Source organism: Enhydra lutris, unplaced genomic scaffold (genome assembly GCF_002288905.1).
Source record: "Enhydra lutris kenyoni isolate GAN:26980312 unplaced genomic scaffold, ASM228890v2 scaffoldscaffold1, whole genome shotgun sequence".
NCBI classification, from domain to species: Eukaryota; Metazoa; Chordata; class Mammalia; order Carnivora; family Mustelidae; genus Enhydra; species Enhydra lutris.
Genome location: NW_019154085.1, coordinates 61,704,191 through 61,731,026, shown reverse-complemented (window position 1 = coordinate 61,731,026; position 26,836 = coordinate 61,704,191). Strand labels below are relative to the sequence as shown.

The 26,836-nt window shown below is 38.9% G+C and overlaps 1 protein-coding gene across 2 annotated transcripts in view; it reads left to right on the top strand.

Moving 5' to 3' along the window:
• Positions 1-26,836, top strand: part of LOC111142137 (growth factor receptor bound protein 14) — a 116,443-nt gene that overhangs the window by 52,613 nt on the left and 36,994 nt on the right. The window contains exons 1-2 of one of the 2 annotated variants that reach the window (XM_022495129.1): positions 1,005-1,261; positions 20,696-20,852. In XM_022495129.1, the coding sequence (XP_022350837.1) occupies positions 1,199-1,261; positions 20,696-20,852 (220 nt within the window). In that variant the 5' untranslated portion in view covers positions 1,005-1,198. Of the gene's footprint in view, positions 1-1,004; positions 1,262-20,695; positions 20,853-26,836 lie in introns of those variants that run through there. The other variant, XM_022495122.1, reaches the window with a different exon arrangement.

The window sequence follows — 26,836 nt, the reverse complement described above, 5'->3', positions numbered from 1 at the left end:
CGCCTTGTAAGCTAGAAATTACAAGACGTTTTCTCCTTCTGACTGCAGTGGTTCATTCCCTGTGCTGTGGCTGAAGAGCAGAGTAGATGCTTGTGAAGTCATCAGTCCAGCAGGGATCTTACCATCTGAATACCTTAGATTAGTTTTAATATTATGATACTTTTTGTCATGTTGAGTGTTTCTTTTATTCTTTATTTAGAAACACTGAAATTCTGTGATTTTAAAATCAATGATTTTAGTTGTGACTCTCCTCCAAACCCCCCACATTTTTAAAATACAGTTTTCAGTTAGTGTAAGAATAAAGGCAAAATGGTTGTTAAAATTTTGTGTTTGCATTGAGCAGTGATTATTGTCTAAATGCTTTTAATTGAGTGAAAGATGCTGAGTTACAGAATTCCGTGCTTTTTTAAAAGTGATAAACATTTGAAATTCACATATTGTGGTTTTAATGCGCCCTTTATATTTAACATTATTATTTTTAGGTTGACTATTAAGGAAATAATTAACAGAAATACTTAAGCGTGTAACCTTAAGGATAGCTGAAAGTCCATAATACAAAAATTTTAGCTGTTTAAGAAATAAAATGCATCGGTGAATATTAAAAACCTTTTATTGTAACACATAAATTAATACTTTGAGACCAATTCTAACCTCAGGATTATTTTTTGCACCTTATATAATATGTTCTAATCGACCCATTTATCGACTTTATGAGTTGCATAAGTAAATTTAGCTCATCTGCATATTTATGTACTTTAAATAGATCCATGTAAACAGTTTTTTATCTGCAGTTATTTATATGTTAACAGTTATTTATATGTTGAAATGTTTTAGTAAACTAAAGACATAGCTGCTTAGTCAACAAAGATGGCATTAAATTGCACTGTTTTGGAAAAAAAAGTTAAGTGAACTAGATGCCTGTTAATCTGGTTCTTTAAATATCATAAACAAAAGTATCAGAATGTGTTTCCAAGGACAAAGGCGGAGTTTTCTCGGCTTTGATTGGTCACTGCCCTGTCCTGTCCCACAGCCATCCTTAATTGGCTTTGGGTAGATTGGAATCACATAAGCAGAGTGACATTTATTACTTTCCTAGTTTCTTTGCACTGAGCCCTGAGATTTCCAAGGAGTAACTGTAAAAGATTTCTTTCATTTCACCCATGATCTATGAGAGGGGTTCCTTCTACGAAGAGCAGGCATGAGTCTGAGTGCGAGAAGAGTCACTCTGCCTACAATAACGCCAATAGTCCTACAGAAAAGGGTATGTGACTTCTTTTGCCTTGTTCTTTCCTTTTTCTTGCTGTTTTTCTTTCTTCCTGTTACTGTGTGTTTATTAATACACTGGAAACTTTAGTTACATATCCTGAGAGAGGCTGTCATTCATTGAGGCTAGAGGCAATTAAAGGGTATATTAGTGAAATTAGACAAAGGGGGGAAATGCCGCGCTAGAATACCTCTGTGGTAAAAAATCTCCATGTAAAAGCAGCTCGGTCTGGATTTCAGGGCATTATGATTTAGAGAGTATACTGAATCTTTTGCCTTTTTTTTTTCTTCTCCTTCTGTAACATCAGGCCTCTTTGCCTTCAGTTCAATAGGAAATCTGCTAGCTATTATGTTTTATATTTGTTTACTGAGAAGCAGTTTCTTTGTTTCACTGTAATTCATAATACATCCATCTTCATTGTTGAATGGACTATATCATTGTTTTTCTCTTTAAACATATGGCACCAGTTTATTCTCTGGTTTCTACTGATTTCTATTGAGTTGCTGCCTATTTGCTTAAGAAAAACTTTCCATTATATTCCCTTGTGAAAGAGCTTTCTGTTAATTATTAATGCAGTCAATCCTGTGTATGAAAATACTGTATCTATTTGTTTTTTGTAAAGTTTATTTCCATGTCTTACTTGCAGCATCATATTTTGTAAGGTAATAATAAATACACCATGCAATGTAGCATGTAAGTAAAACTGAATATACTAAACTTTTCTTATAAATACTCCAAATAAGAACAATGTCTTGAAATCCTTAAAGAATCAGCTCTCTAGTAGAGAAAAGGAAGGCACCAAAACGCATCTTTGGCAATATGCTTTCTGAATGGTTTTGGTGACACTAGAGACTGGAATGTTTGTTTCGGTACCTGACTTTTAATAGTTAACTGTTAGTTAACTATTAGTGTATTCCCTAAGTCAAAGGTCATGGTGTAATTTGTTTGAAAATGACAAAAGTAACAATAAGGGAGTTTTTTTTTTTTTTTAAAGAAGTATCTCTTTTTTATTGTGTTTAATTTTTAGGTTAGGTTTTCAGTTCATTTCCTTATACAGTTGACTGTTTATTCACTGGGGACATTTTTACTTGGCATTGGAATCGTATATGGTAATTTTGCCAGTATTTGTTCTTTATCTTTCTTGATGCCTTTTTCTCATCTTAGGCAAATTTAATTGCAGATATTTTGCTTTGAGCTTGAATCTTTATTTTGATTTAGACTAAGCATTAATAATGACCGTAGAGATTCCCTGAGTCACTGGAACGTGAAAAAGTATACTAATCTAGATCAAATGTGTGTTCTTAGGACTGAGTTCTTCTTTATGCAATTAATATTGCGGTTTAGAATAACCAAGAAGGTTTCATCATGTCCTTTGATATGACATGTCAGTTTGGTAGGAAGCATAGCACTGGACTGTTTACTAGCTGTGTGACCTTGGGCAAGTCACTTAAACTTGCGGTCATTACTTCCTTACCTGAAACACAGATTTTCATTAAATGCTTTCTGCAGTATTATTACTGTCTACAATTCTGTGACTCAGCTAATATATTTTGTATTTTCATAGTTAAAATATCGAGACCATTTCTTATTAGAGTATAAAACATTAGAAAGAGATGCTATCGTTTTCAAGGACTTTGAGCACTGGGGCAGGGGCAGCTGGCATGAGTGAAACTCAGCTAGAAAATCCAGCACTGACTGGTAAGTAGCAGAATGAGAATACTCTGGAAAGCTGTGATTATAATTGATGTTAAGTCTGAGCTGCTGATGGTCACATCATTGTGATTTCTCTTGGTCTTTTATAATAAGCTATTTGTCAGGTTTTTATTATAATAATTAATAAGTCAAAATTCCCTGCACCCAGGTCCATGCTATTGCCTTCCAGTGAGTACACATATTAAATTTCCATATAATTTAGGACATCACCATTTGCTGAAAGTACTTACATGGTTTCTTTCTCCTGGCATTTTAACCCCCAAAGGACACCTTATCTAGGAGACTATTCTGAAAAATCGTAATATCTCTTTTTTTAGGAATTGGGCATGTTTCTGACTAAAAGACTTCCATCTGCTCTGGTCACACCATGGCTTTTTTTTTCTTCCAAGATAGAAAATTATTCCATACTTGTAATTAACTTGTCATTTTCTATATGTACCATAATTTAAGATGATCTGACAAATTAGTACAAGCATTTCTTGGGAGTATTTTGGGGGCAGCTTCTCATTTTCCCAAGAAGGCAGCAGGTGCTTTTCCTTAAGCTTGGCATAAAGTTTGCTCATCTTGAATGAGTGGCTCTTGAAAAATAATTTGCCAGCTGGAATCCTAATCATTTGAAAGGCTGAGGGCATTTCTAAAAATGCTTAATAGCACTAGGGAGTAATTTTCTTATCAGCTTGTGTATCTGATCTAAATGACCATGAGATTCTCCTGAGAGTGACTAGGAACTTTAACTTTAAACATGGCCCCTTAACATAGTATGGGTCTCTTTTGTAGAAGATCAAATACACTTTGATCTTTGAGGAATAGAGACTTTTGGTAGATTCTCTATCGAGTTAAGTTTTAGAAAAAAATTTTTGGTTTCCTCCAATTCTATTAGAGTCTAATTTCCTTGATTCTGGTTAATCATGGTTCCAGCAAAGATTTCATCATCTGTCTCAGAAACATTACTTCCTCACCAAATGCTCTGAATGAATCTTTTACCTCATAGCATTTTTCTCAGATAACTACTAGATTAGATCTTTTTTTTTTTTTTTTTTTTTTAATGAGAGAAGTCTGAGTCTCTTGGGTGTTGAGTGACTTATGCAAGGTCACCCAGAAGGTCATTGGCAAAGCTAGAAATAGAATCTAGGTCTTGTGACTTCCAGTGTGTTTCTCCTAGATATGTGTTACCTCCTGAAATTAATATGTTAATGAAATTGCCTTATGGGGTGTATAATTGCCATTCAACTTCTAGTCTGGAATTAGCTTAGGCAAATCCTTTCATCTCCCTCTGCACCTCCACCAACTCCCATATGTTCTAGTGTAGAAAACATTTTATTCAGAAAGCAATTGTAAGCAGCAAAGTGTGTGTGTGTGTGTGTGTGTGTGTGTGTGTGTGTGTGTGGAGAGAGAGAGATAGAATTTATACCCAGCGGTCTAGATTGGTACATTACATCAAGAAACTATTTTAAGGTCCCAGAGAATTAACAAAAGATTCAAAGATTGTAAAGTATACATTAAATGTAATATAAAATTCGTATTCTTTTTATAGAAAGCCTTCAAGAGCAGAAGGCGAGATGTCCATATTCTGACTCTATGAGTAGGCATGTTTCATGCCTCTATCAGATTTACATTGTTTTGCAAATTATGTTTACAAGCATTTATGCATTTTCTAATCCAAACTACAATTATGAGAGATATTCATGAGCACACACGATCCTGAAGCATCTTCTGAAATCTCAGAGAGGAAAAAGGATAATTTCTTGAATACATTTTCCTTAAGATTCAAATCCTTTTGAAAATCTGAAATTCATGAGTGTAATATGGAGCAATGCCATTTATCAGAAGAGTCAATGCTCTGTCTATACAAGAGAATAGTTTATGTTATATTCATTTCCTTCCTCATACAGTTAGAATCATTGCTGTGATTTTCTAAAAATAATTTTGTAAAGAATGAAAGAATACAGATTATCATATCACTATTTTGCCCAGAAACTTTTAAATTTATACAAAATCCATCCAAATGGATGTATTACCTCTGCTTCAGGGCCTGTGCACCCCATGGCTTCCCCAGCCTCGCGTGAAGCCTCTGCCCAGTCTGTGGCTTTCTTCCTGGCGCTCGAAACACCGTTTGATGTTTGTCCCTCTGTACTTCTGCCCCCGGTTCTATGCTCCAGGGCCTGTAGACAGCTCCAGGACTCGGTCTGCTCTTCCTGGAGGCCATCTATTGTCTGTGCCCCAGCTCAAGCTGTGGTTCCATTCTGAAGCTTTTCAAGACTTTCGCAGCACATCTTTCTTAGTGGTATCTTGATTCCGTGTCCGTGGATGTGCCTTTGTTCCCGATTTCCCAATTCAGTAGGTACTGCCTTGTGACAACAGTTCTTTGATTACCTTTTCTGATACTGAAGGCTTCCCTAGTCTTCCATAGTTGTGGATCATAATTATGCTTTCTGACGACTCAGATTTGCCTTTTATGCTTTTCTGTGTGTCTGGTTTTTTGTTTTTGTTTTTGTTTTTGTTTTTGTTTATAAATCTTGTACTATTTCGTTTTCAAAAACCTGTCTTTTTTTTATCGTACATCCAGAATTTAAATATTGAAGAGACTCCTTAACTAAAGTGTTTTGTCAGTTACGAGCTGAATTTTTATTTCATGTACCCAGAAAACTGAAATGATAGCACATTAAATCGGAAGATTTATTTTTCTTTCACTTTACAAGACTCCATCCAAAGCTAATATAGCAGCTTGACAATGTCCTGAGGCAGCCAAGTTCCTTCTTGCTTTCTGTTGTATCTTCTTTAGTGTGGGTCTCTTTTCCTTTTCTGGAAAGGTAAATGCAAATCTCCAGTCATCCTGTTCACATTCCTGGCATACAAAATGGGAAGCACCAAGGGCGTGCTGGCTCGCTCTGTCAGATGTTAACATGGCACCCTGAAGTAACCAGGAACTTTTGCTTACGCTTTACTGGCTGGGATTCTGTCATGTGGTCAACCCTAGGGACAGGGAAAGCCAGGAAATGTGGGCCTTGAGCACCACACTCTGCCCTTCTCATCAGAGTCTGGACTCATCAGGAAGGGGGCGGGGAACAGGGGTTCTTGGTGGGTAGCTTGCCGTCCCACTACAAGTGCCTCCAACATATTAGACATTCAGTAAACATTTGTTCCTTGGATTTGTGTTATCCTGTTTCCAGGTAAACGTTATGATTATGCTTTTTGGACAAATGTATTCTCTTAACTTGTATGGGGGTAGTAGAAGGTATAGTAAGGGGGGAAAGAGTAGATATCCTGAGGAGGGGAGAGGGAATGGAGACCCACAGAGGGCTGGCTAGCTTGGTTGTGATGTGGTAATGAGTGTGATTATTGTTGTTTACTTGGAGTTCTCTTTCTTGCTAGACCTTGATCTTTCTTCTGTCCTTTTCTTTGTTTACAGGGTTACTTTGCTACATATCCATCTAGGAAAAGTACTACACAGGCAAATGAATTTTGTGTTTTCACAAAATGTTTCTTTTCCTTGAGAAGTGAGTTTTTAGAAATTGTGTGTTTTAGAGCCAGGAAGCCCTGAGTTTGAGCTCAGCTTTGTCACTGAGCAGTGGTGTGACTTTGGGTGCCTTCTTTTAAGTTTTTCTGAAAATCAGTTTCTCTGGCCTGGGGATAATGATGCTTCCTCACAGAACACTTGTGAGGATTAAATAGGATGAGTATGTAGAAGTATTTGACTGATACAGTAGGAGCTCAACAAACACCAGTTCCTTTTCTCCCCCCTCATCTATGAAATGGCATGTTTTACTAGATTCATAAACAGTTTGAAATCTCCCTACTACTACAAATTTAAATATTTTTGTGCCCTATCCTATTAAGGTAGTTATCTAAAAATTCCCTTGTAACAAATGAATCAAACAAAAAGGTAGGTATCCTTGATATAATGCAGCCAGGGAGAGAAAGTGTGCTTTTCACATGCTGGTAACTCTAGAGGGGCTCTAATTGAATTTAAAAACATTAATCCAACTATTAAATGCTGGTGAATTTTTTTTTAAAATTTGGAAACATAAATTTAACTAAAATAAGATAGGTGAACTAATTTCTCTTTTCACACCGTCCTGGAAAGAATCAGGTACAGTTATGTATTTGAAAGAGGTAAAACTGTGCCTAATATAAAGGCATTGTTTCAGTAGACAAAGGTGACATTACCGGAATGTTAACTAATGATGGCAGGGGCTGTGTCACTTGAGCATCGCTAGACTCAAGTGCCCAACATAGGGAAGTTTCAAAGTTGGTATATAATTACTATTAGTTGATACATTTGTCTCCCTGTCGCATTTACTTCATTCTTCCCTGGTCTCACACTTGTGGTGAAAAGCCTTGCACTCAGGGTCCACCTCAGCTGCCCACCTTCCCTCTTCATGACCTTTATCCAGCTCCAGCTTGCCGCCGGGGACGACTTGGTATACTCACTGTCCTCGGCACACACCTAAAAAATCAAAACAGCTCTAATGTGTTCAGCACTGATGATACATTCCCTTTAGTCCTCATAAGAACCCAAACCCCATTTGGGATGAGGAATGTGAAGCTCGGTGGGGCGGAGGAGGGAGGAGGACGGCGGGGTAGGTTAAGTGTCCTGCCCAAAGCACATGTTTGGTCGGTGACCAGGCAGGACTGAGCTCCGAGTCAGCGCCAGCGTGCCTGCAGGAGGCCGCCTCTCCCAGCCACATGGGTGTGTCTGAGGCAGAGCCTTCTGCCTTCCCCACTCAGCGCACCCTGCCCGCTCCTTACTCCTCTCGTGGGACTGGTCCCACCTTTCTCTATCTCTTTCTCCCTCTTGTCATTTTTCCTTTCTGCACACTCAATCTTGCCTCAAAGATATAGTGACTAAACCATATGTCAGAGTTCCTTAGAGCTCAGTGGGGCTATAGGAGTCTGAGACTTACTAAATGCCTTATTCGCTTTCAAAAACTTGTAGTAAAGATCACTTACAGTAATCGAGTCCTATGAGTTTGTCCGTTCTATAGAATGAGGAATCTAGGACTCATCACTGGGGACCTGGTGGTTTAGGATCTGATCACAGAGCAGACTCCAAAGTCCACCATCACCACGAGCACCTGGGCTGAACCTCAATGGGAATGGGGGCTGTAACTCTTGTTCTTGTGTTGTTGTTTTGTTTTCTTTAAAGATTTTATTTATTTATTACTTATTTGTCAGAGAAAGAGAGAAGCAGGTGGAGGGAGATGCAGGCTTCCTGCTGAGCAAGAAGCCAGATTCCAGACTCGATCTCGATCAATCCCAGGACCATGAGGTCATGACCTGAGCCGAAGGCAAACAAACGCTTAACCGACTGAGCCACCCAGGCTCCCCAACTCCTGTTGTTTTGTAAATCACAATGCCTGGTCTGCATTTGGCAATGAAGGCAGATTAAAAATCCTCAGGCTGATCAACAGTCTCAGACTCTTGCTTGAGGGCAGTCTCAGGGCTGGATCTCCTGGCCATGCCCCAGCACCCAAGTCAAATCTGGAAAATAATAATTTCTTTTTGGTAGAAGAAAGAGACAAGACTTTTGGTAATTTCAGATATTAAGCCCTCTGCAAGGATAAAGATTTTCTACCCCTGGAGGATATTAAAAATACTTGTTCTTTAGACAGTTCCTGAAAAAGAATTCGAAAATCATTTTTGGCACACATGCCATTGTCGGAAAGTGAGCATAAATGCTTCCTAATCGGCTGTGTGTGTTTGGACATATACATTCAGTTGTGTTTGTAAAAATATCAGGAATTTTATTTTATAGTTTCAGAAGTTAGATTCGTTTGGGTAATTCTATCAAGATTCAAAGAAATATTTTGACATCACCTTTCAAAAATGCTAGGGAAAACCTCCATCTTGAGTTCTAAGAAAGATTGTTACTGAAGTGACTTTATTTAGAGCGTGTGTGTATAATATATATATATATAAGGATTTATATCAATAAGGGTTTTTTGGGATATATATATCCCAAAAAACCCTTATTGAAGTTAAGATGTACACATGGTTTATCTGAAACATTCAGATTGTTAAGAATATTTTTTTTTTTTTAGATTTTATTTATTTGTCAGAGAGAGAGGGAGAGAGAGCGAGCACAGGCAGACAGAATGTCAGGCAGAGGCAGAGGGAGAAGCAGGCTCCCCGCCGAGCAAGGAGCCCGATTTGGGACTCGATCCCAGGACTCTGGGATCATGACCTGAGCCGAAGGCAGCTGCTTAACCAACTGAGCCACCCAGGCGTCCCTGTTAAGAATATTTTTAAATGGCTTTAAACTTTTTGTTAAAGCTTGTAATTATAATAGGACCTCCATAGGGTTAACAATGTTAAAGTTGTAGTTTTCAAAACATCCTAGTTTCTCTTATTTGTGCTCACTGAGAAGTGAAGACTCCCTCTGCTGGCTGTTTCAGATCATGCACTTTTTCGGGCCAGTCAATGCTGCAAAAAGTGAAACCCAAAGAACAGCCTGGCTTGACATTCAAAAAGCTAGGTGTTTGGAGACATATGTGCATTTTTATGTTGTGGGTTTTAGTTATCTAATACTTTTATCTGAGATGCCATATAGAAGCAGCAGCTTACAGAAGCGTGAAAGTTGGAGGAGCAGAGTGGCAAGAACAGGGTCAGATAGGAGCCAGGGGACAGATTCCCCGGCTGGCTCAGCCACGGAATAGGTGGGCATCTTCAGCTGGTCAGACCCTCCTCAGAAACGGCTTCTTTGTTTGTGAAATGAGAGGATTTTGGTGGATGTTCTCCAAGAGTCCTTTTGACCTTTACTATTTTGTGTTTTGAACAGTATTGGCTACATTTCTTTTTCATGAATGCGTTCTATACGTGTTTTGCACTGATGTAAAATAAATATTTTAAGAAACGAAGGAAAGGTAAAATGACAAAAATGGTTATAAATCACTTGCTTCTACTGTTGTCACAGCATGGGGATGATAGGTCTAGAAAGGGATATTTTGTATGCAATTATAACTTTATACTATATATATATATATACTATTATAATACCTCCCGGATGTCCCAGAAAGACGGAACACAGCATATTTAATTGATCCTATGGCACCTTGAATTACAAGAAGTATCATTATTTTATATGTTTCCAATTATATCTGACATACCACTGATGACAAGTTACATCCAAGTTTCAGAGAAGTTAAATGTGAGGAAATGTGCCTTTAAAAATTAGTAAAATAAGGTAGTTCCTAAAAGTGCTTCAGTTGATGCCAGCAGCCCAAGAATTGCACTGAAAAGTCCGACGTGTCCCAGGCAGTAATAAATAATTCTCTTTCCTTTCTTCCTGTTCACCCCTCTCTCACCCCTCTCTCTTCTTAACCCTTCCTCCACCCCTCCCCAACTTGTCCTTCCCACTGTGTGACACCGTTTTTAACTTTTTTGCTTAGACATGTCTTATGGGTATTCTGGGAAGAAACGATTGCTTAAAACCTGAAATGAGATACTGTAATAACATTGTGTCCAACATAAGCATGACCGGTGGTTTTCTGCTTTAAATATGAATAAACATTAGCACTTGTGAAGGTTTTTTTTTTTAACTTCAAAGATGAATTAGTCAGCACTGGCATCTTCACAGGAATTACATGAGTTTTAAAAACACTGAGGCTTCAGAGAACACTCCTTTGATGAAGTCATTGGAAACATGAGTGTGGGGTTTGGGATTTGACCCTCTTTATTCATATTGGATTTAGGTCCTAAAATAACATGTCTGTATACATACGTAGATGTGTGTGTGCATGGCTTAGGTTTAGACTTCCATTTTTAATGTTTGCCTTCTTTTATAATGAAGTTGGAGCTGTTTCTTTTGCCCTTTCCCCCCTACTATGTGACAGAACACACTGAAAGGGCTTCCAATTTCTTCTTTGCAAAACTGAACCCCCACTTAAGTTTTTCTTGCTACCCTGGAGGAAGAAAGACAACCCAAAGTAGGAACAGCCTGTGGGGGCTCTTGGCCTGAGAAGGAGAGCAGAAAGGCTCAGTAATGGAGTTGGAGGCTCAAGTAAAGGGGAAGGGCATCAAAGAGACTTCCTGCATCCCCCTTGGCCTGCAGACTGGCTTTCTTCTCTTGGGTGAAAGCCTGGCCAGGCCACGACTTGGCAATGTCACCCTTCCAAGCTGTCAGGTGTGACAGTTCTCAGTGTCCTGCCATGCCAGCCGTGGGGCTTTTCCACCCTGGGGCCCTTTGGCTCAATGCTGGATGGGAAACAAATTAATACATCTTAAATCTCCATCCTTACATTTTGAATTTATATCCAGAACCCCTGGAAGGTTCTACATGGGCCTCCAGTAACACAGGTCCTTCAACTCTGGATTTGTTTATCTGTGTATCCAGGCATGGCCTGTGGTTTTCCTATTGAGGTAAAATGACGTACAAATGTAGACACGGTCAGAGTTTTTACAGAGATGCTGAGGGCATGACCCAGCTTGTGACCCTGAGGACTGCAGACTAATGGAAAGAGCCTGGCTCAGTCAGTGGTAGTGTGATGGGCCTGCCTCAGCGAACTCAGAGCCGTCTGCCTCTGATTTTGAATGTGAGAGAAAAATTAGCCTCCATTTGGTCAAGAGGCCATGGTAGGGTATGCTTTCTGTTCCTTACAGAACCTGCTCCTCAGTGCTCCTATGTGGTTATTTGTCATTATTCTCCTACCACTTTGTAATCATATTCTTGTAGAATTATCATTTAAAACTTAATTCTCTTTCCAACCATTGAAGAAAGGCATCCTGTCATTTGCATATCTAAATAAAGATCCCATCTGTGGTGGCCTCCTCATTGGTTTGCATTGATGGAAACCAGGGTCCAGCAGTGCTGGGTGAGGACCCTCCTTCTGCAGGCCTACTGACCCTTGTGCTTCCTCACCTGCTCCTCAGAGCTGAGTCCCTCTGATCTTGGCAAAATGGTCTGTCTATTATTGCATGCATGTGTTTTCCTTCTTCAGTCCTTGGTGTCTTTGTCCTGCCCAGATGTCCTCCGACTATTCTCTCTTTTCTTTCTTCCTTTCTTGCTTTCTTTCTTTTCTCACAGAATACCAGAATTGAAATGGGCCAAAGAAATCACCTTATCCACCTTTGTTCAGTTCACAGATTTCATAAAATCTTGCCCTATGTTTTCTCTTTGATCTAAATGTATTTTTTCCTCTCCTGGGAGTTTTCAAACCCTGTGAAGTTTCCAAGCTACTGTTTAGGAATCCCTAATGTTGGCTTCTGCAGGCCCGAGACTGATGGGTTCATTCATCACTAAAAAAATAGTTCTGGTTATCAGCTGTGTGCCAGGCACTGTAGCAACTGCTGGGGGCCCAGTGGGAAGCAAACTTTGACATCATTCCTGCTGTCATGCAGCATTCTGAGCATTGGAGGCTGATGGATAGTAATCATATAGTTGTGGACACACACCCATGGAAAAGAGGGCCTGGAACTACACTGGGAGGGTCACTGAACTTTCCCCACAGAAATAATGGTTCATATGACAGATGGAAAGTAGAAGGTGGGAAGACAGTATACAGAGCAGCCGTAGCAGTGTAGGCAAAGGCTCTGTATCGGGAGAGAGCATGAATATTTCAAGAAACTGAGGAAAAATAGTATGTTTGGAGTTAGAGAATAAGGAAAAGATTACAGGGCATAAATCTGAAAAGAGCCACAAGGTATGGAATAGACCTGTTTGTGCTTGTTAATTTCTGTAGTTCTGAAATTGGTGGCAATATCTATTTTGAGTTAATATCTTGTAACTAATTGAACATGTATGCTTCATGCACAAGTAAACTGTGTTTTTGAAATATTTTTTAATGGGGAGAATTTAAGACACCCTACAACTGGCTTTCTGTAAACTATGTATTTTGTTAGAGATTTGGAGTAAGGAATAATGAATGTATTATTTTCCATTTCCTTCAAGGGAACACAGTGAGTCGCCTAATTCAAAATATCTAAGAATGTCTTCTTTTATCTTAGGACACTGCATTCTTCATTTAGAAGCATGTAAAAATCCAGGGCTACTCTGACCTTGATATAAAAATATTTCTCATGATTTAGGTACATTGTTTATCTGTTGAAAATAATAGGGGGGAAAAACACCCGGAAACATTTAAAAAGATTGCTTTAGAATCCTACTGCACTAGGATGGCAAACTTTTAAAGAGCTGTAGAAATAAGCTTTACTTTGGGACTTGGGTGACATCACACCGCTGTGGGCCTTATTTCTTACTTAACATATAATTAATAGATACAGCAAGTAAACTAATGTTTCTTTTTAGAAGTTATATACTTTTCATCATGGGAAGGTCTTAGTATTTAAAAGTGCTGTTTAAATTATTTTAAATTAAATAGTAATGAATAAAAATCAATGTTTAATTAAATATTAAGTGTAGTATTTAAATGTAGTCAATTTAAAAATTAAATTTAAATTTTCCCAAAGTAGAAACTTTGAACAGGAGATAACCCTGTCCCAGTGCTCTTTTTTATTCTGTTTTCCTCTCCTTTCTTTCACTCCTCCTTCTCCTTCTTCTTTTCTTTTAATTTTTCTCACTTAGTTCTGTGGATTCTTGGTCCTATATGCTTAATCCATGCTCATTTTTTACCTGCTGAATAATGATTCCTCTTCCCTCCTCCAATCTCTGAAAAAACAAAGGGTAAGTGGGGGGAGGAGCTACCCTATAGCTAATTACTTACCAAGGAGTCCACTGCCCGTTTCTGCTCTGTGACATTGACCCGTGACCAGACGACAACCCTGAGTTTGTTTTGCATAATGCAGGATGAATCCATGTTGGGAAGGAACTAGCTTTCCCTTGCTGGTCACATTCCTGGGGGCTGCAGGGAGGAGAAAGGCTGACAGTTTGGCCCTTGCCCAGTGGTTTTCGAAGACTTTCTGAATAATCTGTTCTGAGAATCAGAATTTCTGATGATTGTAGCAGATGAATATGATGTGCACTTTGGTGAGCAAGGTGATATGTATTGAATTGACTTTCAAATTTAATCTCTTTATTTTGCAAAAGTAGCTGTTGTCTTATGTTTTAAATATTTTCTCTCTTTTAGTCTCAGGGCTTTAAGGACCCCAGGCTTTCTTCTAAAAAGTTGACCATTTCTTGCTACCTCTCTATACATGAACGATGTTGTGTCTACTGCTTTGAAAAATCTCTTGCCTCCACTTTTATGGAGGGCAGTCGAGGGGAATTGAAGTCCAAAGTGTATAACCTACCTTGATAAGGGTGTCAGCCAAAACAGAGATCTTTTCCACCCGCACGCGAGCACATCCCCTGCAGGGGGATTGTGTCTGTGGAGCACATTTGCTAGATGCCATATGCTCCCAGCGCAGTTCGTGCAGCTGTAAACCGCTCCAAAGGCCAAGGTTGCCTTGACTGTCAGGATTACAGTGACATGGAACGGTTGCCTAAACACAGCCTGTGTGTACACTGCTGGCTGTCCTTGGGCACTCTCTCTGTTTATGCTGCGGGGATGTTATGGACAGACCGTTATCAGTGCACGTCTCTCTTGCTGGCCAAGTATCTAGTCATTGATGAAACAAAGAAAGTTCCTATTCTTCTTTAGTGTCAGGCAGGATTTCTTCCTACTGACATAATTTCAAATGATCAATGGGTATGAATAATATTTTCCTCCCCCTTGTTTTCATTTTATAAAGCAAGCTGGGAATTGGGACCACCAAATTAGAAATTATAATATCCCCTTATTAAGTATCATAATTATATGATTTTTTAAAATTTATTTATTTATTTGACAGAGAGGGGATGAGGGAACATAAGCAGGAAGACTAGTAGAGGGAGAAGTAGGCTTCCTGCTGAGCAGGGAGCTTCATGAGGGACTCAATCCCAGGACTCTTGGATCATGACCTGAGCCGAAGGCAGATGCTTAACGACTGAACCACCCAGGCACCCCCATAATTATATGATTTTAAAAACTCTTTTTTACCACTCAGTATGTAGAGGAGACAGGATACCACTATTTTGCTCTCACGATTAAGAATAGCTCTGCTGTTTTTTTGTTTTTGTTTTTGTTTTACCTGATCACAAATGTTTTTAACTTAGTGTTAATCCATACTAGTGATGGAGGTTTTTCAGATGACTTGACTTCTTTTCTTTTTTTTTTTTTAAAGACTTTATTAATATATTTGACAGAGAGAGATAACAAGTAGGCAGAGAGGCAGGCAGAGAGAGAGGAGGAAGCAGGCTCCCTGCTGAGCAGAGAGCCCCATGCGGGGGCTCCATCCCAGGACCCTGAGATCATGACCTGAGACAAAGGCAGAGGCTTAACCCACTGAGCCACCCCAGGCGCCCCTTGACTTCTTTTCTTAAATAAGACAGTTTGTATAATACTTTTGGCAAGAGGCATATTCAGCTCTACTGGAGGGTTAAGGCTTAGATGATCTTTCCCCTTTTCATAGATTTTAAGGAAAAAAATAGTAATAAAATGAGATTTTTAACAAGGCACCCCTTTGTAGAATAAGGAAGTTTTCACAATTATTGAGTAGATTTGAGAGATGACAAGGATTTACTGCTGTGTATTTGGGATAAATGTCAGAATTAAATAAGAGTTTGAGAATACGAGTTTGAAATGAAGCTCAAAAGAAAATATCAAGCTTTTCTTCAAGCACGTGTTATTTATTTTAAAACGAATACATGTACCTATTACAAGCATTTGAGTTGGCCTACCCCTTCTTAATGTATGTGTTTTAATTCTTGGCAACTTGTGGTCTTCTAAATTTGCAGCAACATAGTCTGAAGAAAATAACAGCATTTCCTAATTGGTTAGATACCTTTTTCGTTTTCCCCAAATTTACCTCTTGTTCAGTTCTTGTCCACTTCAGAATGTCTCCAGTCTTGTTTTGTTTTGTTTTTTAAATTTCTCAGTTCCTCTGATGTCAGTGATAGAGCATGAAAAGTGAGAGGCATATTTCTGTTAGCCCAGGTGATGAAAGTTTACTGGAAGAAAACATAGGTAGTTGGGAATTCCTGGGAACCTTCCCAGCGGCCCCCATGTCATTCCCATTTACCCTCCGTCTCCTGGCACGGGATTTGCCAGGTGGCCTGTGAGGGAATTGAAACAGTGGTTCATCATTGCGACTCCTGAAGGGACAGCCACAGGCTCGGATCCTCTTTTCCTCTCAGGAGTGGTCATCTTCTCATTGCTTTTATTAGGATCCTGCACCAGGGCCTGATCTAGTCAGTTTTAGCCACAGCAGATAGATAGACAGAGGACAGCATCCCTTAGAAGCCCCCCAGTTGTCTAGCACAGATACACATCCTCAAGACAGATGCTTAGAGTTGGACCTGATTTGGGCTGTGTATTTTCATGACCTTTTTCATATGACTTCATATAGCAATCTCAGTGACTTCACAACTCAGAATTGCCCACAAGCAGCAATATTGAGTCAATCCTTACCTAGAACTATATTTGTAAGAAAACTTGTGTATTTGTTGATCGTTGAAAAGAATTTTAATTTACTAAGCATTACAATTTAATTACATACTTTGTGACAAAATATTTTTAAATTAAAGTTTACAAATATATCTTGAGTCCTTCTTATGTCAAAAACACTTTGATTGGCACTACAGGGGTACGAAGATCATTTGTTCCAAAGATCCTTACACTGCCTTGGGCTAGGTACCTGAAACACAATCTTGAATGATAAATAAACAGAATTTTCCTTGAAGGAATTTATTATTAGTACAGTTGAGGAGAAAGACATGCAAATAGAAAATTACAAAATAAGGCACTGTAAATTACAAAGCCTTGGGCAGTCAGGGAAGACTTTTTGAAGGCAGGGCCATGGAAACTGGGGCCAAATGATAGCTAGAAATTTGCCAAATAAAGCATGTTTTTGGAGCTTGAAGCATTGATTCCAAGTCGAGGATAACTGACATGCAATGAAGAAAGAGCAGGTTGCAAGTACCTGTCATATTTGGCTAGGATCACAGAATGTCCTGTTCTGCAGACTGGTTTCCTGGAGAGTGTTCATGCCCTGTGCACGCTAGTGTTTGGGCTTTATTCCATGGGTCCCCATTTTCCTGGTTCCCTTTCTACCTCACTTGATCTTTCAGACATTATTGCCTCTAAGTCACCATTAAATATTGGTATTTCTCAAGGTTCTGTCCTAGATTCTCTTTTTCCTTTGTTCTTCCTCTTCTCCCTCACCAGATAGATCCATGTCTATGTATTCATTTATGACTTAAAAGCTCAATGGTTCTTAAATCAGTTCTGAACTTAAGACCATACATCCTTCTTACCCCCATCCCGCCCACCACTTCAGTTTCCTTAGGACCAGACTCCCTCTTTGCTACAACTGCCATCCCTGACTCCTCCCAGTCTTAGAACCTGCCAAATTTCTTCTTTACTAGTGCACCCAAGGACTTCTCTTCCCTTAGCCTGAAGTGCTTTCACATTCTCTTTGCCTAGCTATTGCCCACTCCTACTTCAGGTCTTGGCTTAGATACCACTTTTTTTTTTTTTTTTAAAGGATTTTATTTATTTATTTGACAGAGAGAGAGATCACAAGTAGGCAGAGAGGCAGGCAGAGAGAGAGAGAGAGAGAGAGAGTGGGAAGAGGCTCCCCGCTGAGCAGAGAGTCCGATGCAGGGCTCGATCCCAGGACCTTGAGATCAAGACTCAAGCTGAAGGCAGAGACTTAACCACTGAACCACCCAGGTGCCCTTAGATATCACTTTTTCACAGATGTCTTCCAGGTCTCTCTTAACCCATTTTATTATTAGTAATATGCTGCATTTTTGTGCCCTAGGTTATAATTATTTTTGAAATATTGCTTTCCCCACTAGACTTTAAGCTCTCGGAAGGAAACAACAGTCTCTGTGACAGCCTTGTCTTAAAACACTTAGCAAAGGATATGCACCTTGTAAGCAGTCTTAGTAGACATGACGAACTGTGTGAGTTAGGACAACAAGAAAATATCGAGGAACTTCAGGAGCAGAATGACCTGATTGGATTGGCAATTAGCAAGTTTGTTCTGCTAGCCGTATGGAGACTGAATTGGAGAGGGAGTCCACCACTAGAGCCCGCGAGATTAGTAGGTGGGTGTTACCACTAGACTCTTAGAGCCTCAGAGCACATCTATGATAAAAACACAAATCAAATTCAGTGGGGGGAGGGGAGGAAAAAATGAAGCAAGATGGGATCGGAAGGGAGTCAAACCATAAGATATTCTTTTTTTTTTTTTTAAAGATTTTATTTATTTATTTGACAGAGAGATCACAAGTAGGCAGAGAGGCAGGCAGAGAGAGAGAGGAGGAAGCAGGCTCCCCGCTGAACAGAGAGCCCGATGCGGGGCTCGATCCCAGGACGCTGAGATCATGACCTGAGCCGAAGGCAGAGGCTCAACCCACTGAGCCACCCAGGCACCCCAAGATATTCTTAATCTCAGGAAACAAACTGAGGGTTGCTGGAAGGGGAGGGAGTTAGAGGGATAGGGTGGTTGGGTTATAGACATTGGGGAGGGTATGGGCTATGTTGAGTGCTGTGAAATGTGTAAGCCTGATGATTCACAGACCTGTACCCCTGGGGCAAATAATACATTATATGTTAATAAAAAAAAAATAAGAAATCAAGTTCAGTTCATCCAGGAGCTTGGAGATAGTCTCAGGACTCTTACTGTCTCTTAACGTGGCTTATTCCACTTGGATCTCGTTTTCCCACAGTCTTTCTCTCTGTGAACAGTAACAGCTCATCCTCCATCTGCCTAGTAGGAAACAGGGTCCACTTTATGGTTATGTGAACAGATATCCAGATTTACTCTGACTGGCCCTGATTAGGTCATGTGCCCTTCCGTGAAGTAACTGTTGTCGCCAGAGGGGTCCCAGGAGCTGGTTGATCAATCAGGATAATAACTACTGGGTCTGAGGCAGTGGTGCCCTGGCAAACTGGCCCTAAAAATAATGTTTCTTTTTTAAAAAAGGCCTCTTTGTAGCAATTGCTAATTTCTTTGGTTTACATCGTCCTACTGTGACTGATTTCAAGATGGATCCCTGGCTTGCGATTCCTGAATGTTTAACAGCCGCCTCTTGCAAGGGGTCCCCACAGCTCTGGCTCTCCATGGCTGAGCTGGTGGGGGAGCTGCTGGAATCACAAAGACTCATGGTGAGGGAGGCAGTGTGCTCCAAAAGGCAATCAGAATTTTGTTAGAAGAAGACAGGTAGGTGCCTGGTAGCCAGTCCCACAAGGAAACTTGTCCTGGACCATGCGAAATACGGTTTGATGTTATGATTTTATTTGACCTAAAAAATTTTGAAAGTTCCTATGTCATTTCCTTGAATAACATTTCTAAGCACTGTATAATATTCCATTCTAGGAAAATACTTCCATTTACCATTCTTTCATTCTTGAATATTTAGATTGATTGAATTACATGTAATGCTTTGTTGGATAGGTCTATGCCTGAAGCCATTTTCCATATTTAGGACAGAGTTACTGAGATAGTTTACCCAAGTGCTATTACTGAGTGAAAGGAATGGACCTTTAATGTTTTTGAATACTCTCCAGTAGGTGTACAAAATAGTTTTACCAATTTATATCACTTTTATCACTGTAAGAGAGCAAGTATTTCATTGTCCTGTTATAAAGTATAATTAAAAAATTGGTAGGACAGAATTAATATGTCATTTTAATTTGCATTTGTTTGAATTACTAAAAATGTTGAAATGTCTGTTTTTGTAACAAGTGTATTTCTTATAGTGAATTTTCTTACCAGTTCCCACTCGTGTTATGTGTATATGTTGCTCTTAATATACTATTATCATAGGTATTTATCCTCTTATAATTAATTAATATAACTAAATAGTGGAATAATTATATGACTATAGAAAATTCTAGCACATAATGCAACTTGGTAAATATTGAGGAGAGTGCTGCGTATGAAATTCTCCCTAATTCTGTGTGATTTAGGGTAACATTAGCTACATTAGCTGATGTAATAGATAAATACAAATTCACAGTGAGTGAACACAATAAAAGTTTATTTCTTGCTCATGTCAGAGTTCCACATGGGTGTTCTTAGTTGGGCAGCTTTCATGTGGTCATGAAGGGACGAAGGCTCCTTCTGTACCAAGGCTTTTCTCCCCTCTGGGTCTTTGTCATTTTCATGCAGTTAGAGGGTGGGATTAGAGAATGGGGAACAATATGTGGGAGGTTTTTATGGATTAGGCCTGAAAGTGCTTACATTGAATGTGCTTACATTCCACTGACTAAAACTCAATTCCATGGACATAACTAATTACAAAGGAAAAAAGAAAAAGAATGTTATACATCTAACTAGTCTTTGCCAAAATTTCCATAACCTGAAATAGAGAAATCTTTTCATAAAGGCAGATTCTACTTACTGTTTTTATTACCTATATATATCTGGGAATAAATTGACCATATTACTTGGATAATTTACAGGATATAAATATGGAATGGAACACCTTAAATATTGTTAAGAGATATGTAGCTTTTTACTAGACCAGAATGGTAGAGCAATGATGTCGAATGGTCACTGAACGTCCTCTTGTTTAGACACTGAAGAGAAGAGAGTGGCAGCCATCGGACAAAGCAATTTTGACAGGTGATAAACAAGTCTTGGATGGGCAACATTTATTCAGCATTTTAGAAAATCAAATGTATAAGAATCCATATGAGGACTTCGTAATCAGCTCATCCGATCAGTATGACTTATTAGAATGATATTTCTCGTAGGATATGTTAGCTCATTTTCTTATTTCTACCTACACAGGTAATTAAAGTATACAGTGAAGATGAAACCAGCAGGGCTTTAGAGGTACCCAGTGACATAACTGCCCGAGATGTTTGCCAGCTGTTGATCCTGAAGAATCATTACATTGATGACCACAGCTGGACCCTTTTTGAGCATCTGCCTCACATAGGTCTAGGTAAGGATACAGAACTATAGTGCACATCATTGCTTTTCTGTTTGTTATAGTTTCAATCATATGGCAAAGATTTTCTTCAGACGTAGAAAAATAGAAGAGAATTATAAATAGTCCTTTTCTTTACTTTTGGTGTTGGTGTTTGGGAGACCAAGAATGTAACACAAAATGAAAGTAAGGGTACAAATATTGCACTTTTCCCACACTTCTTTGTTTAACTAATGCTCTATGAGAATTTGGGAGCCAAAATAAAGAGTCCGAATGGATAGATAAGTTTCATAATCATCTTTGGTAGCTCAATGTTTGAGAAATTAATACAATAAGTTTTTGAACTAATTTTTGAATTGGTTGTCATGTAGACAAGGAAAGTATCCACACTGGTTCTCTTTATTTTATTTTTATTTTATAAAATATATATTATATATTTATATATTTTATATATAATATCACATATAAATATATAATTCATATATAATATAAGTATAAATATCATATATAAATCATATATTCATATATTATATTCTATATTATGTAATATAAATATTTATGATACATACTATATATAAAATTTATAAAAAATTTGTAAAATTTTCTTAAAGAATTAAGTAACTCTTCTACATTTTAAAGTCATAACCATAAAGAGTAATCTTTAAAAATACATATATTTTTAAATTGGAAACGCATCTCTGTGTTGTAAAATGTAGAGGGTTTTTTCCTGCAAATTTTTAAAATAAAAAATTTTACTAGAGTAAGACAGAATTTGGCATCAATTTTATTTCACCTTTTCTTATTTTTATAGATGCTAGTGTTAAAAAACATGTTACCATAATAAGTAGTGAAAACAAAAGGAGTTTGTTATGGTAATGCCGTTTGATCCTTTGAATACTGTATGAGTTTCCTGTGGCGGCTGTAACAAATGACCACACACCTGGGGGCTTACAAGAGTCAAAACTGATTCTCTAACTGTTCTGGAGGTCAGAAGTCTGAAATCAGATCCCCGGTGTTGATATCAAGGTATTATCAGGGACGTACTTCCTCCGGAGGCTGGAGGAAAGAGTTTGTTCCTTGTCTGTTCCAGCTTCTGGTGGCCGCTGGTGGCTGCTGGCCTCCCTTGGCTCTGCTCTGGCTGCTTCACTTCAGTCTCTACCTCTGTGGTCACCTTGGATTTCCTTCTTCTGTCTGTGTCAGGTCACCCTCTGCCTCTCTTTTATAAAAATGGTACCGGTTAGAGCTTACCTGGATAATCTAGGATCATCTCTTCATTTCAAGATCCTTTAATCATATCTACAAAAATCCTTTTTTTTCCCCCCTCTCTTCATATCAAGTAACATTGACAGAAAAACCTGAATTCTGAAGGTATGCCAGGCCGGCCAGTGTGACGTGCTGTCTCGCTTTCCTAGGGCAGAAAAAGTTCAACATTTATTTTCTGCATTGCTTTTGGTTACTAATCTGACTTCTATTCGTGACCATTCTTCTCCTAAATGTAAAGTGTTAACTCTCAATAGATACACACCGTCTTCTAAACTAGTTTTAAATATGCTTGTGAAAATACAGTTCTTAATTAACACAATATGTAATTATAGTATTTTATACCCTTAATTTTTCTTTTGGAGCAACTTTACTTTTTTTTTTTTACAGTCACTAAGTTTATCCCTAACAAATAGCTTAAAGTTTAATAATAAAAATCTACTCTGTAAATCAAGTACCAGTTTTCACTGAGACCACAGCAAATTATATTAAGGAATAAAATGCACAGATTCTTTTAATGTGGAGGCTTAAAATGGAACATTGAGAATTAATTTGAGTTACATACTAAATTTAAACTTTTAGGCATCAAATAGAAATATATTTCTCCATTACTCTATTTTCTGGAAATGCAGAAATAAAACCAAAGATGTGAGACTATTGTCTCTTGGTTTTATCAGCCATGCATTAGACCAAAGATTATGAGAAAGAAATTGAGTTCCACAACTTTCTTGTGTTCTTTTTCTTTCCCTTTGTTTTCACTCAGATTATATATATTTTTAAGAGAGTTTATTTGCTTATTTATTTGAGAGAGAGAGCATGAGCCTGTGCACAGTTGGTGGGGGAGGAAGGGGAGAAGGGGAGGGACAAGCAGGCTGCACTGAGAGTGAAGCCCAATGTGGCATTCAGTCCCAGGGCCACTTAACTGACTGAGCTACCCAGGTGCCCCTCAGATGCTATCTTTAAACAGTAGGAAGATTGCTGACATAATGCTACCCAAATACTAAAGCACATTAGAAGCACATTAGATGATGATAACTAATAAATACCTCTATTCTTTTCATTTATTTTTTATTTAATTTCTGTGTTTTAACATAATCTGTTTTTATTTTTATAGACTACCTTTGTGTGTGTGTGTGTGTGTGTGTGTGTGTGTGTGCACCTAAAAATACATCTTGGTTTTTTTTTCTTTCTTTCTTTTTTTTTTTTTTTTAAGATTTTTATTTATTTATTTGACAGAGACACAACGAGAGAGAGAACATAAGCAGGGGGAGTGGGAGAGGGAGAAGCAGGCTCCCACTGAGCAGAGAGTCCTATGCGAGGCTCGATCCCAGGACCCTGGGATCATGACCTGAGCTGAAGGCAGCCGCTTAATGACTGAGCCACCCAGGCGCCCCATTTTTTTTCTTTTCACTTCACAGATCCCACAAACACTAGGAACTCTCCCTGCCTATTCCTGTTGACTTCCTCACACGGTTTAACAGATATTTATTGACTGTTTTATACCAAGCCTATTTTGTGTGTGAGTCTTGGGGGTAAAGTATGAACATAATAGATAAGAAACACTGCCCTTGCGAGTTTGCATTCTTCTGGGAAGTGGAAAGATAAGAGACACATGACTAAAATTTGTAATCCTTTAGGTGACAATAAGCACGAGTTTCTCCAGCTATCTGAAAGTAGAACACTATGAAAACTTATGTAAGCTGAAATGGTATAAACCAAAGAAGTATTTACCATTAATTTATACTGGAAAATATTTGAGCATTCCCAGATGCCAGAAATAACTTCTCTCAGCATCTTCTGGTATCTTAGGACATATCTTAGCAACAGATGCACAAAATAAATCATGATAAAGTGCAGAGGCTCACAGACAAAGTTCAAAGCTCTGGTGGCTTGATGTTGAGATGCTGAACGTGGCTCCCCGGAAGGAGCTTGGTGGGACCACTCTCATTGTGGCTCCGTGGTGCCCACGGCCTTTATAAGGGCTCACTGCAAAGCAAATGCTTAATGGCATTTTCATGTTTCACCTTTTTTGTAAAAGCAAAAATCCTCTTTGGATTTCTGTTGGTTGACAAAAACAGGTACTAATGTAGATCTTTTGTAAAAGCAAAGAATTTTATTGCATAAGGTGAACTTTCAAAAAGCTGGAGTTGCCTGAACTGGGGAGAAATGAAGACAGGGCAGAAGGGAAGAACGTGCTGGGGGTGAGAGGGAGATGCCCTTTAACTAGAGGGATCAGGGAAGGTGTCCCTGAAGCATGAAGTTCAGGAGAATCTTGGTGGCAGCGTGCTGGTGTTCAGGGCTCAGCCCATGGCCAGCGCTCCTAGAACAAGCTGGGGAGTAATGGAGCGGACTTCAGTAGGGCTGCTGCAGAGCCAGCTCGTGTGGGATCCCACGGGTCACGGAAGGGCTTGACTCTTACCCTGAGCGAGAGAAAAAGTGAACGGAGGTCTTTGAGTCGGAGAGCAATATGATCCTGATTTAGTTTTGAAAGTACAGTTCACCCTTGAATAATTCCATGTGGGTTTTTTCTTTTTCTGATAAATTCAGTCCAGTAGTGTAAATTTATTTTCTTTTCATTACGATTTTCCTAATAACATTTCTTTTCTCTAGTGTACTTTTCTAAGAATATAGTCTCTAGTACTTAAAACGTCACAGTATGTATCAGTCGGCTGTGGATGTAATCAGTAAGCCTTCCAGCTGACAGTAGTTAAGTTTGGGGGAGTCAAACGTTTCATCCAGATTTTTGGCGGCAAGGGGAGGTCTGCACCCCTGTGCTGCCCATCATTCAAGAGCCAACTGTATACTGCTTAGAAGGCCAGAATCCAACCTTTTAGAGGCTGAGCGACTTTGTTTTGCTTCTACGTCCCACTACGCATGGCTTCCTGGATCAATCCTGGCCTGTCTGTCATTTCTCCTAGTTGCACATGCCCTGTGGGACTAGCTTCACAGGAGAGTCTACACTGGTATGAGGTGTGGTATTTGTGAGACCCTGAAGCCTTACAGATGAGAATGTTGTGACTTGTGTGATAGACGACAGTTAAGGGGTTTCTGCCCTTGAGGTCACTTTAATGACCAAGATAAGCTTAGGAAAGTGTCAGAGACATTTTATGTTGTTAATAAATGTGCTACCATTGTTGATGTTGATGTTGATCCCTTAAAACATGTCACAAACTTACTAAAGTCAGATGGAGAAGCACTTGACTTTCAAAATATGGTAGGTTTATGGAATTGAAAGTCTGTTTTCAGAGTGTCATTTTCTGTGGCAAAGGAAACTTCAGTCTTTGTAGTAGTTTTAACATGAACGCATATGTGTGATAGCGACTATTAACATGCATCTTACATGTGCAAGGCACGGAGTGAGGTTTAACATTAATCTTGATAGATGCGCTCATCACTTAGCCTCATAGCAACCCTGCAAGATGTGTTTTCTAATCTCCCTTTGACATACAGGAACATATACTCAGTGATGAAATTCCTTGCCTAGAGTCAAACATTGCTGAAATGTAGGTCTTTTCAGATTCTGAAATTCAGATTCTGAAATTCAAAGTCTGCACTTTCCACTAAAGTGAGTTTGTTTCTCCTTATGTTCCCAGGATCCCGTGGTTGGTTTGTCTCTTTCTTACTCTTTAGCTCTAATCCATGTTGTGAGAACAAGTTAAAAGTTTGAACCCTCAAAAACATTTTCAGACAACTTTTTTTTTTTTTTTAAATGAGTAAAGCAATAGAAGTTTGTTAAGGAAAGATACAGAAAAAAGCTCTCAAGAGTGAGAGGAGTCCTGACAGGGTTGCCAACGAGGGCCTTCAGGGTTGGTCTTCTATAGAAAACTAACCACGGAACTTAAATCCTTTTAACATCAGATAACTTTTTCTTACCAAAGTAGTATTGAAATTACTGGGGTCCAGTTCACTTTATAACAGAACCAGCTGTTTCTTTTGGCTGAGCAAGGGGATCATGTTAGAAGTGACTTATCCTTGGGGCACCTGGATGGCTCGGTGGGTTAAGCCTCTGCTTTTGGCTCAGGTCATGATCTCAGGGTCCTGGGATCCAGCCCCACATCGGGATCTCTGCTCAACAGGGAGCCTGATTTCCCCTCTCTCTGTGCCTGCCTCTCTGCCTACTTGTGATCTTTCTCTGTCAAATAAATAAATAAAATAGTAAAAAAAAAAAAAAAGAAAAGAAAAGAAATGACTTATCCTTGAATTTGTATACAACAGTATATGATATTTGGAACTCTGAATATAATATCAGTATTTCATCTCCTCTGGAAAATAATTATCAGTAATATGATGCTGGGAATTTTAATAGGCAGAGTACATCATCAAAGGCAACCCCAAACATCCTGATTTTGTTATAAATCTCTGATTTTCCTGATTTGAGATCATGTTATGGTGAGGTTCTAGTTGCACACACCTTTAAGGACACTGAATTTAAAATATCTGCCCTTCTCTCATATAATCACGTTTTATAACTGGCATGTTCTAGTTCATGGCCACTGGATGTCACTGTCGTTCCCCAGATGGAGCCCTCTGCATTTATAATCAGTGTGAGGACTAAGGGGGAAGTGGAGTGGGGGCAGAAACTTCAGTTTTAAGTCCTCTGGAACTTAATGGGATCCATGTTTGTCTTGCTCCCATTTTGATTCCTAATTGAAGCCATGGTATGAAGCAGTGGCAATTAACACAATACCTCAAGCGCATACCTATAGACTCCTCGGGAAGAGGAATTAATTGTATTTTAG